This window comes from Triturus cristatus, chromosome 4_1 (genome assembly GCF_964204655.1).
Source record: "Triturus cristatus chromosome 4_1, aTriCri1.1, whole genome shotgun sequence".
NCBI classification, from domain to species: Eukaryota; Metazoa; Chordata; class Amphibia; order Caudata; family Salamandridae; genus Triturus; species Triturus cristatus.
Window position 1 is genome coordinate 73,224,765 of NC_140585.1, and position 14,642 is coordinate 73,239,406.

Genomic DNA, 14,642 nt, shown 5'->3' on the forward strand with positions numbered 1-14,642 from the left:
TGTCACCGGAGCGCCTTACTACATGGCTTCCCAAACCCCACAGTGACGCCCCCTAAGGGCACCTGTATGCTGCCGCACGTCTCACCCAAGGCCTGAATAAATATGATCACATTGCCCCATCCTAATGGAGCTCCATTGCCTGCCCCTGCTTGCCCACAGCATCTCCAAACCCAGCATCATCATTTACAAAGCCATTGTAACCCGCACGCTCCCTTATCTTTCAGCATGCTCACCTCTCTGGTAGCGCTCCGCACACCCAAGCCAGGACACCATCAGAATTCAAACTAAGAAGTGCAAAACATATACACAAGGCAGCAGGCCGTTTCAGTCTATGCTCCAGGACCTGAAGCAGCATCCTAGTGTCTATCAGGACCGCCCCAAGACTTCTCCAATTTTAGGACAGAGTTGAAGACCCACGTTATTAATGAATGCTATATCATAATGCATTATTTATGGGAGGCTTGCGCCGCTGGAGCGTCACGTTTTCTGGCGCTCCGGCAGCGCAAACCTCTCAATCATATCGACGAGGCTGCGCAAAGCCACTCTGCGCGGCGTTGAATGGCCTCATCGATATGGAGTAAGACAAAGCAGCGCAAGCTGCACTGCCTTACTCTGCGGCCGCAAAGCGTTCCACGGCCGTCGCAGCGGATTTTCCCACGCAACACCCATGGGTGTTGATGCTGCCCCAGATTTACTTAATCACGTAAACCTGGGGAAGCGCCAAAACCTTACGCCAAAAGCAGGCGTAAAAAGGAGAAATATTTGTATTTCTCCTCTTCTTTTCCCTCTTTCTATGCGTGCTGCATATATTACGCAGCACACGTAGAATGAGGAAAACGCTTCTCTGGATTGTTTTTGTGCAGGAAGCTGCCCTTTGCTGCACAAAACAATCCTGTCTGCAATGGCGGCATCCTTGCACTTTGGTGCAAGGGTGCCTTCGTTGGCGCTGGGCAGCACATTGTGCGCCAGCGCTGGGGGAAAGCACAGGAATGCACTGTCTTTCATAAATACGGGTCATTCGTGCCCTTTCACATTGGCGAAGGGCAGCGCAGTAAAAAGACTTGCGGCGCTGCCCTACACTTATCCCCTATAGATGCGCCCCATAGGGGCAGATTTATGAGCCCCTTGCGCCACTTTTGCGTCACTTTTAACATGGAAAAAGTGACGCAAAAGTGGCGCAAGGGGCTCATAAATCTGCCCCATAGTGTCTAGGGGGGCGCTGTGAAGTGCGCAGCGGTGGCGCTGCGACTCTCCCACACACGTGAGTCGGTGCTGCTATGATCCACGTGTACCATGCTCTCACTGCCGTGCTTGTGACACCTGTTGTCGACGTCATTCGAAGGTACCGCTGGGTATGACGCTCCTCAGCTGACCCACCTCCTCCCTTTAATAAAGCTTCATGGCCCTCCTGTTTCCCTTCTGGTCAGCTTACGTCCAGATTCTTATATGTCTAAGAATCCCCCATTCGTCCTTTCACACTGACAGTCATTTCATCCTTACCTTACACAGTTTCATTTTACAGACACATGTAAGCTCTGCACACTGTAAAAATAGGTTTTTATTTTTCAAGTTCTACATTCTATTTCAGCAAGTGAAAATAAAACGCAAAACAGGCTTTTCTGCAGTGAAGGCATAACGGTGAAATACATTTTTCGTAGTAATTAAAAAACGAAAAGTACTTTCAACTTAGGCTACCTTTTAAAGTGTCAACCTTGACATCACTTCCTGTTTCTATAAACACCCTCCCACCCTTACATTCAAAGTCTAGTCACCCAGCAGCTGACAGGAAGTGAGGTCACAGGCATGCACAGACACATGTACAGTATTGTATTTCAGCTCATATTCTATCCTAAATTCTCCTTAGACCCTCGAGCAGGGTTGACTCTCAGCTCACATTCCCTCTTTCTAAATTCGGCCTCTGACCTGATACCTACACAAGTCACCCTAAACTTGCATACATGCATCGACTTCCGGTCTCTTTCCAAACAGGGCATGACTATTTAAAATGTGACTTGACAGAGAATATCTCAAAAAGCAGGACCCGCGGAAACATAATGTTAATTTTGAAACATAAAAATGATTGAACCAAGACAAAGGGTTATATGTTTAAAAAATATAAAACTCTTTAAAACATTTTGTCAAATAATATAAACTGATATTAACATTAACTTTTTTTTCAACAGAGTGGAGTCCTCTCGGAGTTCCCAAATACCGAGACATCCAAGGTGGCATGGTCCTAGAGAGGATAGTCGCTCCAAAGACTGCAAGGAAAGAATTGGAAGAGCAGGGGTTAATTTACTGACAGTGAGCCCATAGAAGTGATTAACTTATAAAAACATAAGTTTGAAAACATTTGCTAAACGTGCGGACCCAATTTTGTTCCAATAATAAGTCTTGAGAAAACAGTATGGAACAATCTTTTCAGTACCCAGGTGATATTCTTAGGCTCTATCCACGATTCTGGGGGTCCAAAGAGAACTGATTGTGCCTGATGGAGGTGGGAGGTGCTGGGTGGTTATAGTCCCTGGACATAACCTAGGTTGTCTAAAGGCCGGCGTTTAATTGCCGCTCCTTAGTCTTAGCCGCGCTCACTCGCTGTTTCTGACATATACTCTGTTTCATAACGTAGGATGACCCCTTCTTTCAACATAACCAGGAGCATAAGGGAATTCATCTGTCACTCCTAGGTCTGCGGTGACACCTTACAACTTGCATGTCGACCTATCAGAAGATCTATATAGACCTGTTCGGACTGGACAAAGTGTACAATGTAGCTGCTTCGAGTCTTTACTAGTTAAAACAAGCATTTGCAATGCAATAGGTTTCACATTTATGCGAGTTTAAGCGATTGGCATTGTAAATGACAATGCCTATTACTTTTGTTTTTTAAAACATAAATAAAAGGCATAGTCATTTACAATGCCAATCGCTTAAACTCCCGTTAAATGCGAGCTCCATTGCATTGCAAACGCTTGTTTAAGTTTAAAACTGAGTGCGGCGCCGCTTCAAGGACACCGTGCTCGGTTTCTTTTCTTTTTTAGGTCTCGCCTAGCGACGCAGCGAAGCTGCTCGCTAGCGAGATCTATTGTCGCTGACTTGCTTTGCGATGCGGGACAGGATAGGTGCACGCGCTTGAAAGACATCAGCTGTGAACGCGTATGGCGGCGTTAGCTGAAGCGGCAGGACAGGACATGTGCACTGCATGTGCACATGGCGCCCGGACAGCCCATGTGCACGCTCACGACGTCTCTTTCAGACAGCTGATTTGCACCCGCAGCATCTCTTCTCTTCTCTGGCGATCTCAGCACTTTTGCGCGCACGCCCACGCTTGATTTAACTTTAAATATATATATTTTTTAATGCTACACACCACTGCAGACTGGGCGTGTGGCTTCAGCGCGTGGCGTCTTACGCCACACTGTCCTTTCCTGTTATTTACAGCTCGGGCTGGCTGGCAGTTGTTTTCGTGTTCGGCTCAATGCACGAGCTACAGGTGTCATCGACAGCAACAAGTGTTGATCCTCCGCATTCAGCCATGGCTACTGATGAGCTGGCTTCCAAGCTGAATCGGAGGCTGAAGGTGGAGGAATGCGGCGGAGTGCCTCCGGGACTCGGGAATGGCGGAGAACCAGAGTCGGAGCGGCAGAACGGGGAGCCCGCGCCAAGTGCTGGACCGGAGTTCAGCGCTAAGTTGCAGCGATGCAACGACCTGAACAAGGGGTTAGGCGAGCAGCAGCAGCCGAGTTTGCGGGTCCTCAACCCTAACACCGAGTTCAAGGAGTTCAGCAGGAAGCAGATCAAGAGCATGGAAAGCATGTTCAAAAAGTGAGTCATTGCGCCAGTCTGCATTGCGCTGAGGAAAAAAAGTCCTCCAGGCTGCACCCCAGCTGGTCCACAACAACCGTAAACTGAGTAAAGCTGCCACTCTACCTTGTGCACAGCCCGCACAAGTTTAGCCCCTGTATATAACGCGTCCAGTGTGTCTCCTTCAGATATGTACTGAATGGAATCAGCTTATTTTTACTTGAAAGTGAAAGCGTTTCTCTTCCTGCAGACATGGCATACGCTTTACAGGCTGTCACGTACACAATAAACAGAGGCGCCACTTCCCGCCTCGGCTGGATTGCAAGTCTCACTAGACATGCACTCACTGGTGCATATACATTGTCCACTCTTTTAAGGTGGAAACAGAACATGCACAGGGTAAAGTGCTAAGTCGCCACCGCTCTATAAACAACATGATATCTAAATTAATAAACACATACCTGCCAATTTGAAGGACAATCTCACACTCATGTAAATGCAATGCAATAGGTTTTGCACTTACAAAACTTTTGACTATTTGCATTCTAAATTTCAATGCCTTTTATTTATGTTTTACAAAAGAAAAACAATATATAAAACAAAGTCATTTACAATGTTAATAGCTCAAAATAATGTAATTGCGAGACCTATTGCATTGTAAATGCTTGTTTTTTTACTTTATCACTGAGCACGGTGTCCTTGAAGCGGACGCTGCGCTCAGTGTTAAAGATTAAAAAAAAAAGAAACCGAGCACGGTGTCCCTGAAGCGGGCACTGTGCTAATTATGAAAGTAAAAAATAAGAAACCGAGCACGGTGTCCCTGAAGCAGGCACTGTGCTCATTATGAAAGTTAAAAAAAATAAAAAAAATAAACAGAGCGCGGTGTCCCGGACCCAAAAGCTCCGCGCTCAGGATTCAAATACAATAAAATAGCATCCGCCATTGTCCCCATAAGTGCCCATAAACAAAATAGTGCTGACCCCCTAGATAAAGCCGACCATGTAACGAGCCAAGTAAGTCCAGTTGTCATGGGTGGTAACAAATGGCGACAACGCTGTAACAAGGAGGGACTAACAAGCCTCATAATGAATCGGAAGCCAGCATTTACCAAGGACAATGATACAAGCCAATGAAAAGTATGAGCGGAGAGAAGAGGAGGCTTACACAGCATAGAAGACTACTGCATGCCTCGCAGCGCTGCCACTAGGCTCGACCTAAAAAGCATCTGGTAGGCAATATTACGAAGCATTCTCTCCACCTTCAGATGTTATCCCAATCCGGGGTCCTCCCTTGTGGAAGGCATACATGCCCCCTTCATAAGAGCCCATGAACTTCAGAGACATTAATGTTGCCAGTGCCTTTTGACACCCAATTGATAACCACAGGGAGACGACTGGAAATCTGTCGTACTGAGTACAGTGGTATAACACTTTTACCGGTTTGTCTCACCTCTTCATCCTACAGAAACAGAATATGATTGAAATGGAAGCTAATTGTGTTTGGAGATAGTCGTGTACTGAGACCGCACAGAATTTCGGCTACTGCTTAGGTTTCAAAATGACAAGAAATAGAATCTTGAGTGAACCAACCTCTTCCGAAACAGTACATTAAGGAGGCTTAGCTATATTGATTTTTTTTACATTATTTTCATTTTTAAAACACACACCAACTCACATACGTACACACACATGAACGCATCCTCCTCTTCCAGACCCTCATTGGGTAAGCCTGAAGAACAAGTTACTTACCTTCGGTAACGATATATCTGTAAGAAACATTAGTTAGTTAGATACCTTACCTTAGAATATCCCCAGGCGTCAGGCTGGATCCGGAAAGATTTTTCGTCAGCAATACCCTTGCGCGTCGCTAGGCGTCGTCTGCGGTTCCGCGTCCGTCGTCAGAGTCGTGATCGCCGGGATGACGTCGTCAGAGTACTTAGACACCGCCCTCGCGTGCTGACGTGAGCTCTTGTACATAGCTTCCCGTGCCAGGAACGCAGAGCCATGCAAGAAACCGACACTGGTGCCATGAATCTAGGGCCTTGAAAGGGATGACCTTAACCCTAGATATCAGTTCGCAGAACAGGGAGGATGGGTGGGGCGGTAAGGAATCTAACTAACTAATGTTTCTTACAGATATATCGTTAGCAAAGGTAAGTAACTTGTTCATTTGAAAGAAACTCGTTAGTTAGATTCCTTACCTTAGAATAGATACCCCAGCAATACCAACCCCGGTGGTAGGTCTGCGAACCAAGATCACACCAGAAAGTCCTGGAGAACGGAACGGCCAAAGAAGCCGTCTCTCCGGACTTGGCTGTCCAGGCAGTAATGCTTGGCAAACGTGTGCAGCGAGGCCCACGTTGCTACCTGACAAATGTCCTACAGAGGGACTCCCCGTCCCAGGGCAGTAGTAGCCGCTGTGGCCCGAGTGGAATGGGCCCTCAGCCCCACAGGAGGTTCCTTCTTAGCCAAAGAATAACAGGCCTTAATGCACAAAACGACCCACCGAGAGATGGTTCGCTTGTGCACCGCCCGCTCCTTCTTAGCGCCCACGTAGCCAACGAAGAGTTGGTCGTCCACCCGGAACTGTTTCCAGATAGAAGGAGAGCGCACGTTTTGGGTCCAGACGGTGGAGCCTCTCTTCCTCTTTCGAGGGATGCGGAGGCAGAAAGAAGGTGGGCAATGTAACAGACTGGTCAATGTGAAAGGCAGTAACCACCTTAATGAGAAAGGAAGGACGAGTCCTGAGAACAACCTTGTCCGGATGGACAGAGAGGAAAGGAGGTTTAGAAGAAAGAGCCTGGAGCTCACTCACTCTTCTGGCAGAGGTGATGGCAACCAGGAAAGCCGTCTTAAGAGTCAGAAGACGAAGAGGACAATTATGAAGTGGCTCAAAAGGAGCGCACATTAGATAGGTTAACACCAGGTTCAAGTCCCACTGAGGCATTACGAAAGGGACAGGAGGAAACATGTGAGTAATGCCTTTAAAGAATCTAGCAACAACAGGGGACTTCAAAAGAGAAGGCTGATCAGGAAGCTGTAAGAAGGCAGAAACAGCTGAAAGATATCCCTTGAGGGTGCCCAGAACAGAGCCCTGCTGGGCCAGGGAAAGAAGAAAGAGGAGAACTTCAGAAAGAGGGGCGGAAAGGGGATCCACAGCCTTTGCTGTGCACCATGCCACAAATTTGTTCCACCAGTAGGCGTATACCGTTTTAGTGGAGGGACGCCTGGCTGCCAGAATGACATCACAGACTTCAGGAGGCAAGTCAAATAGCATCAACTGCCGCCGCTCAATCTCCACGCATGGAGGTGGAGGCTGGACAGGTTCGGGTGGAGGACCGTCCCCTGCTGCTGCGACAGAAGGTCCTCCTGAAGAGGTAGCCAAATCGGGGGATCGATTGACAGACTGAGTAGCTCGGGATACCAGTATCTTCATGCCCAATCCGGAGCCACAAGGATGACTTGGGCCCGGTCGTGCCTGATCTTCTTCAGTACTCTGGGCAGAAGTGGTATAGGCGGAAAGGCGTATAACAGACCACAATGCCACTTGCGCCGAAAAGCGTCTCCGAGCGAGTGCCGCCTTGGAAATTCCAACACGCAGAACTGATGACATTGCGCGTTCTCTTCGGTGGCGAATAGATCTAACCAAGGCTCTCCTCATTGCCGAAAGAGGCCCTGCGCCATGTCTGAGTTCAGACGCCATTCGTGATCCATCATGCACCGGCGACTGAGTTCGTCCGCCCTGGCGTTCAGAGAGCCCGCCAGGTGTTGAACCACCAGGGTGATGCCCTGGTGTTTCAGCCATGTCCAGAGACGCAGAGCCTCCTGACAAAGGGTCCACGACCCCACCCCGCCCTGTTTGTTGCAATACCACATGGCGGTGGTGTTGTCCGTGAACACCTGCACTATACTACCCCGTACAGAGGGAAGGAATGCCTTCAGTGCAAGCCGGATCGCCCGTAGCTCCAATAGCTTGATATGGAGCCGGGACTCCGCCGGAGACCAGAGGCCTCTGATCTCCCCCCATCCCAGCAGGGACGCATCCGTCACCACTACGTGCTCCGGTTGGGGTAGGGAGAGGGATCTGCCACTGACCCAATCGCCCTCCGAGATCAGGACGTGGTCGGACAGGTTGCCCCGATGTTGAGCCCATTGTTACTTCAGGTCCCACTGCAGAGCCTGCATCCGCCACCTGGCGTGATGTACCAGCAGGATGCAGGAGGCCATTAGACCCAGCAGCCGCAGGACCATACTGACCGAAACTCGGGATAAAGGCTGAAAGATCGGAATCAGAGCCTGAATATCCCGAACCCGCTGTTCTCGAGGATAGACCCAAAACAGCGCAGAGTCCAGAACCGCTCCAATGAAAAGAAGCTTCTGGGAGGACTCAGATGCGACTTCGGCACGTTGATGGAGAACCCCAGCAAATACAGGAGGCCGGCCGTAGTCTGGAGGTGGGAGACGACTGCCTGGGGCGAGCCCGCCTTTAACAACCAGTCATCGAGATAGGGGAAGACTGGAACCCCTAATCTGCGCAAATGAGCTGCGACCACCGCCATCACTTTCGTGAACACCCGAGGGGCACTGGTGAGGCCGAAGGGGAGCACTGTAAACTGAAAGTGCTCTTGGCCTACCGTGAACTGCAGGCAACGCCGGTGGGCTGGCAGGACGGGGATGTGGAAATACGCGTCCTGCACGTCCAACGCCACCACCAAGTCTCCAGGGTCTAGGGCAGCCAGAACCTGAGCTAAGGAGAGCATCTTGAACTTCTCCTTCCGGAGGAAGGCGTTGACGATCCTGACGTCCAAGATAGGGCGTAGGCCCCCTTTGCCCGTCTTGGGAACCTGAAAGTAGTGGGAGTAACAACCCCAACCTACTTCTGGGTCAGGCACGCGCTCGATGGGCCCCTTGGCCAAGAGGGCCGTAACTTTCTCCTGCAGAAGTTGCAAGTGATCCCCCGACATGCGGTGGCATGGCTGGAGGGGTCACCTCGAAGGGGAGGGAGTAGCCCCTTCGGACGATTTGCAGCACCCACCTGTCCAATGTGATGGTACACCAGTGGAGCAGGTGATGGTGAACTCTGCCTCCCACTGGCGTGGAATGGGCATGAAAGCTCGGACTAGGAAGGCTTTGAGGCAGATGCTGCGTGAGCAGATGTGGGCTGACCGGCTCTCTGTCCCCCTGCTCCGCCTCGGAGGAATCCACGTCCGCGACCGCGTTGAGGCTGGTTCTGCGGCCTGTGGCTAGACGGATGTGCGGGGGCGCCCCTTCCTTGACCACGAATGGGGCGAGAAGCGGAAGTTTGCGGGCGTGGGCCGAGAGGCCCAAGGACTTGGCCGTAGCCCTGGAGTCCTTAAAGTGCTCCAGCGCACTATCCGCTTTGTCGCCAAAAAGGCGACGGCCATCGAAGGGCATGTCCATGAGTGTGCTCTGGACATCCCCGGAGAAATTCGTGGAGCTCAGCCAGGCGTGGCGACGAATCGCCACCGTCATCGCAATTGCCCTACCTAGCGAGTCCGTGGTCCCAAGCCCACATCGAATGGAGTACCGTGCTGCATCCCGCACTTCAGCAAGAGCCTGGGCGAGCCGTGTCCGGGCCTCCTCCGGACACTGGGGTAGCACGACCGACACCATATCCCATAAGGAGTGGGTGTAACGGTCCAAAAGGCACGCGGTATTAATGGACCGCAACCCCAAACTGAGGGAGGAAAACAGTTTCTTCCCAAACTGTTCCAACCTTTTGGATTCCTGATCCGGAGGAGCGGACGGGAAGGCGGTCTGGGTCGTAGAGGCCTGGATAACCAGACTCTCAGGGGTGGGGTGCACTGACAGAAAGCTGGGGTCGCCCGGAGCAGGGCGATGGCACCGGGCCACGTTCCAGTCCACAGGAGTGACTGTGGAGGGCTTGGACCAGGTGCTCATGCCCTGCGCAGCACCACAGAATAGGTTGCACCATCCTCCGTAGCCACGGAGGGAGGAGAGATGAAGCCAGTGTCAGGCGAAGTGTCGAGACCACTGGCATCCCCCAGCCGTCTGCCCAATCCTGCCTAAACTGTCACTGCTGTGCCAGAGGGTCCTCAGACCCCTCCCAGTCGTCCACGTCATCCGTCTCCTGGTAGACGGAGGGGTCGTAAGGTCAACCGGTGTCAAACGGGATCCAGGCCTGGATCCCACAGGGGCCTGCGGCGTCGCACCGAAGTCGACGACGGCGCCGGGGCCGAAGCCGCCGGCTCGCTAGGCCTCCCAGTCGGGCCTATGGGGCCCGAAGGCACGTCGGCAGGTCTCGACGGCGGAGCGAGACTCCTCATGGCCACGAGGAAGTCCCAGATCTCGCCCGGAGTCGCATTAGGCCCAGGGACCGGAGGGTATGGGGCCGGATGCGACTCCTGCGGCTCCGACGGAGCCGCGCGTGTGGTGCCACCTGAGCCCTCAGCCGAGTCGCGCGACCGGCGAGGGGAGTCAGAAGAGCGATGCCGCTTCTTCGACTTCTTCTTACTGTGCCTTGACTTACCTGAATGCGAGTACTTCGAACCCGACGTGCGGTGATGACTTCTGCTCCACGACCAGGACCTCGAGCGGCGTGGAGCCGACTGCCGGATCTCGAGGAGCTTGTGAGGCCGCTCCCGCCTAGCCTTCGAGGTCAAGGCCCGGCAGTCGGGGCACGACTGGTCATCATGGTCGGCCCCAAGGCAGTAGAGACACCGACGGTGGTGATCCGTAACCGACATAAGTCGGTGACAGGCGTCACACGGCTTCAAACCGGGCATCCCTACCGGCACCAGGAGTCGAGGTCGACTCGAAAGAAGAGACCAAAAAAGTCCAAAAAGTTAGTCAAAAAGTGACTAAAGGGTATGCTCTTCCCGGATCTGCGCTTACTGACGCGGAAAAAAGAAGAACTGACGTCAGCGCGCGAGGGCGGCGTCTAAGTACTCCGATGACGTCATCACGCCGACGACGGACGCGGAGCCGCAGACGACGCCTAGCAACGCGCAAGGGTATTGCTGACAAAAAATCTTTCCGGATCCAGCCTGACGCCTGGGGATATTCTAAGGTAAGGAATCTAACTAACGTGTTTCTTTCAGATCTGGAAAACCTGTGTCGTGCGCACAAAGTGTACCAATGGGTCTATCCATGAAACAAAGAAACAGACACAACAGCCAACACACCTCCACTAATGGGGCTGAATCATGGAATGATCTTCTACACATGCTCCTCTGGCAGTGAAGTTGGGTCGAACCCCAAGAGACTACCCTTTTCCAGAGGAGCATGGAAGGTTGAGGATCGCCAGCCCTGGTCTCCGCTTTAGGATACTGAGCTCACCTGTTCACAAATCTTGGATCATCGCCATGTTTCAGCACAAGGTCTCTGATTGCCTTGGGAGGCTGCAGCCCAAGAAACTCGGCTCTCTCCCACCGCTCCAGGCGTGTGATCCCTATTGAGAGATGGCATAAAAAGGTGAGTGTACCCCTATTCCAACCATACACACAAGGGCACATCAGGGAGCTGTAGGGATGGTAGTAAAAGTGGTGTGTGTAGCAACAGATCTAGTCTTGCCACCAGCAGGCAATGCACAATGTGTTAAGTCCACTTTGCGGCCAGCGTTCTCCTAGCCACAAACTGGGGAAGGGATCCCTTCCCACTTTGAGCTTAGCCAATAGGAGATCCATTTACACAGAAATTGATATAGTACATCAAACGAAAGCCATACAAATGAAATCTCATTCTACGCTTTTACAAACACAGTGGATCAGAGTTAACAGCAATACAGACACAGTAGTCACACCATTACAAAGTAGTTCTCAGTTTACACAACTACAAACACAGTAGATCTCAGTCCACACCATTACAAGCACAATAGACCTCAGTCTACACCATAACAAGCACAGTAGATCTCATCCTACACCATAAAAAGCACAGTAGATGTCAGTCTACACCATTAACAGCACAGTAGATCTCAGTCTACACCATTTTACAAGTACAGTAGACCTCAGTCTATACTATTACAAGCACAGTAGATCTCAGCCTACGCCATGTTAAGTCCATTAAACCTCAGCTTACACCATTACAAGCACAATAGGTCTCAGCCTACACCATGTTAAGTCCATTAAAGCTCAGCTTACACCATTACAAGCACAATAGATCTCAGCCTACACCATGTTAAGTCCATTAAACCTCAGCTTACAGCATTACAAGCACAACAGATCTCAGCCTACACCATTGCAAACACAGTAGATCTCAGTCCATGCATTACAAGCACAGTTTTTCTCTATCTACACCATTACAAGCACAGTAGATCTCAGTCCATACCATTACAGGTAGAGTAGATCTCAGCCTACACCATTACCAAGCACAGTAGATCTCAGTCTACACCATGACAAGTTAAGTGAGTTAAAATAGGTCGTTAAGATGAAAGATCCAGATCAGGATGTTACAAAAGGAGATTTCAGAGTGGACAACAAGTTCTCAGTGACGCAGCTTCCTGATGAGAGAACAGTCGTACAGCACGTTGGCAAGGTAGTCCGTGGTGGTATTTAGACAACTTTGTCCAGTGGAAATAAAAGACTGTTGAGGGGGCCACAAGCAGACTTTTACAATAAACTAATTTATTAGTGAATTCAGACTGCCTTGGTAGTACGGAACTAGAGATATCGGCATATATTTTTCTTACAATCAGGCCCACTTGGTGATGTACTGCAATGGGAGCGATAAGTGATTCCATGCACTTTCATGGGTTGAAGGGAAAGCTGAGACTGCCAGTGAGGAGAAGAAAGTCTAGAAGTCAAGCTCGAGCTAGTTGGGGAGAAGGGTGAGGAGAGGATGGACTATAAAGGAACGTAGCCTTGGAGGAGTTTAACCTAAAAGATCTGATGGCCGGCCAGTGCTGGACTGGAGCCAAGCCATCAGATACATTTGATCAGAAGTAGGAGGATGGGGTAGGAAGGCAGAAGATTGATTTGTCATCAGCTTCAAAGTGGTAGGAAAAGCTGAAGGAGGAGACAATGTCCACAATGGAGGAGGTGCATTGAGAGGGCCTATGAATGACCCTTTGAAAAACCCCTCTGCGGCAGCGGGAAGGTGGGGGATCTGTTGGAGTCCCTTACACAAAGAGGAGAACCACTGCAGCTCAAAGCCCATGTGGTTGGTCACTCTCTGGGAAGCACATACATGCTAAATGTATAAAATGATTAAATTAAAACACCAAAGTAATTGGCAGGGGTTTGGTTTAATTCAAGCATTTCAATGAATCACTTTTGTGCCATATCTGCTGCCCTTGATCCAAAAGGGTAAATCTATGCAAAAAACACACAGACTTTTCATTTGTTACTATTTCTAAGTACAAATACAGTATGCATTATATGAAATCACACAGATTTACCATATTACTGTTGTGCTTTAAAGTCAGAGACTAAAATTGCCATATTTCACAAGCTACACTCAAGGACTCTATGCCCTAAGACCCTGCCACAACCCGGGTCACCACCGCACGCAACCACGCCACACTCAAAAAGATCCTTCTCAACTGGACTCCGCTCACCACAGATGACACACTCAAGACCATGAAGAGCATCCACTCCGGAGCCCCATCAGAGCCTTGCCCATATCACAACTTCCATAGAACATCCACCTCTATTACCCAGCAGCTTCGCACACCATCAACTGCTCCATCGAAACCGCCACCTTCCCTGACAACTTGAAACATGCCGAGATCAACCTCCTGCTGAAGAAACCATCCGCTGACCCGACTGACCTCAAGAACTTCAGACCAATCTCCGTCCTCACCTTCCCACCCGAGGTCATTGAGAAGGCCATCAAGCCCAACTCCGCGAGTTCATCCAAAAGTACCACTTCCTGGACATCTCCCAATCCGACTTCTGAAGCAACCACAGCACCGAGACCGCACTCCTCGCCGACAACATCCGCTCCCTCCTCAACCAAGGCGAAACCGCAGCCCTGATCCTACTGGACCCCTCGGTTGCCTTCGATACAGCCTCCCATCGCACCTGTATTACCTAACTCCGCAACAAGGCCCTGGACTGGATCCACTCCTTCCTTAACGGCCGAACACAGCAAGTCAGACTTCCTCCATTCCTCTAAGAACCTACAGAGACCAGCTGCGGAGTGCCCCAGGGATCCTCCCTGAGCCTCACCCTCTTCAGCGTCTACATGGCCCCCCTCGCGGCCATCATCAGAAATCACGGACTCAACATCGTCTTCTACGCTGACAGCCAGCTAATCATCTCCCTCACCAACGAAACCACACTCATCAGAATCAACTTTCACAGCGGGATGATTGAATGAAAGATAGCTGCCTCAAGGTCAACTTACACAAGATAGAAGTACTCATCCTGGGACGACTCCTGGTGGCCAGCTGCACTGGGAACCTCTCCTACCCCCAAGGACCATGCACATAACCTCGGCATCATACTGGACTCCTCACTCACTATGAACCGGCATATCAAAGCCGTATCCTCATCCTGCTTCCACACGCTAGACATTCATATGTTTCCCACAGAATCCAGAAAGACGGTCAACCATACACTCATCACCAGCATACTTGACTATGGCAATGTACTCTATGCCGGCATCACCCAGAAAACTACAGAATGTTCAAAACGCCGCAGCCAGACTGGTCCTCAACATCCCCCGCCGCAAACCCCATCCCAAACACCTTCAATTACTCCACTGGCTCCCAGTCAACAAGAGAATTCCCTTCAAGCTCCTCACACATGCCTTCAAAGCTCTCCATGACGTAGGACCAGCATATCAGTACAGCCGCCTCTCATTCCACATACCCACCAGACAACTTTGCTCCGCCCAACTTCCCTGGCCACCGTCCCA

The 14,642-nt window shown here is 50.6% G+C and overlaps 1 protein-coding gene across 1 annotated transcript in view; it reads right to left on the reverse strand.

The window, feature by feature from the left end:
• Window positions 1-1,540: 1,540 nt before the first annotated feature.
• POLD4 (DNA polymerase delta 4, accessory subunit) overlaps window positions 1,541-14,642 on the reverse strand; it is a 201,267-nt gene continuing 188,165 nt past the window's right edge. Inside the window, exons 4-5 of the mRNA XM_085651626.1 lie at window positions 11,124-11,235; window positions 1,541-2,261 (exon numbers count right to left, since the gene is read on the reverse strand). Coding sequence (XP_085507752.1) covers window positions 2,237-2,261; window positions 11,124-11,235 — 137 coding nt within the window. The 3' untranslated portion in view covers window positions 1,541-2,236. The remainder of the gene's footprint in view (window positions 2,262-11,123; window positions 11,236-14,642) is intronic.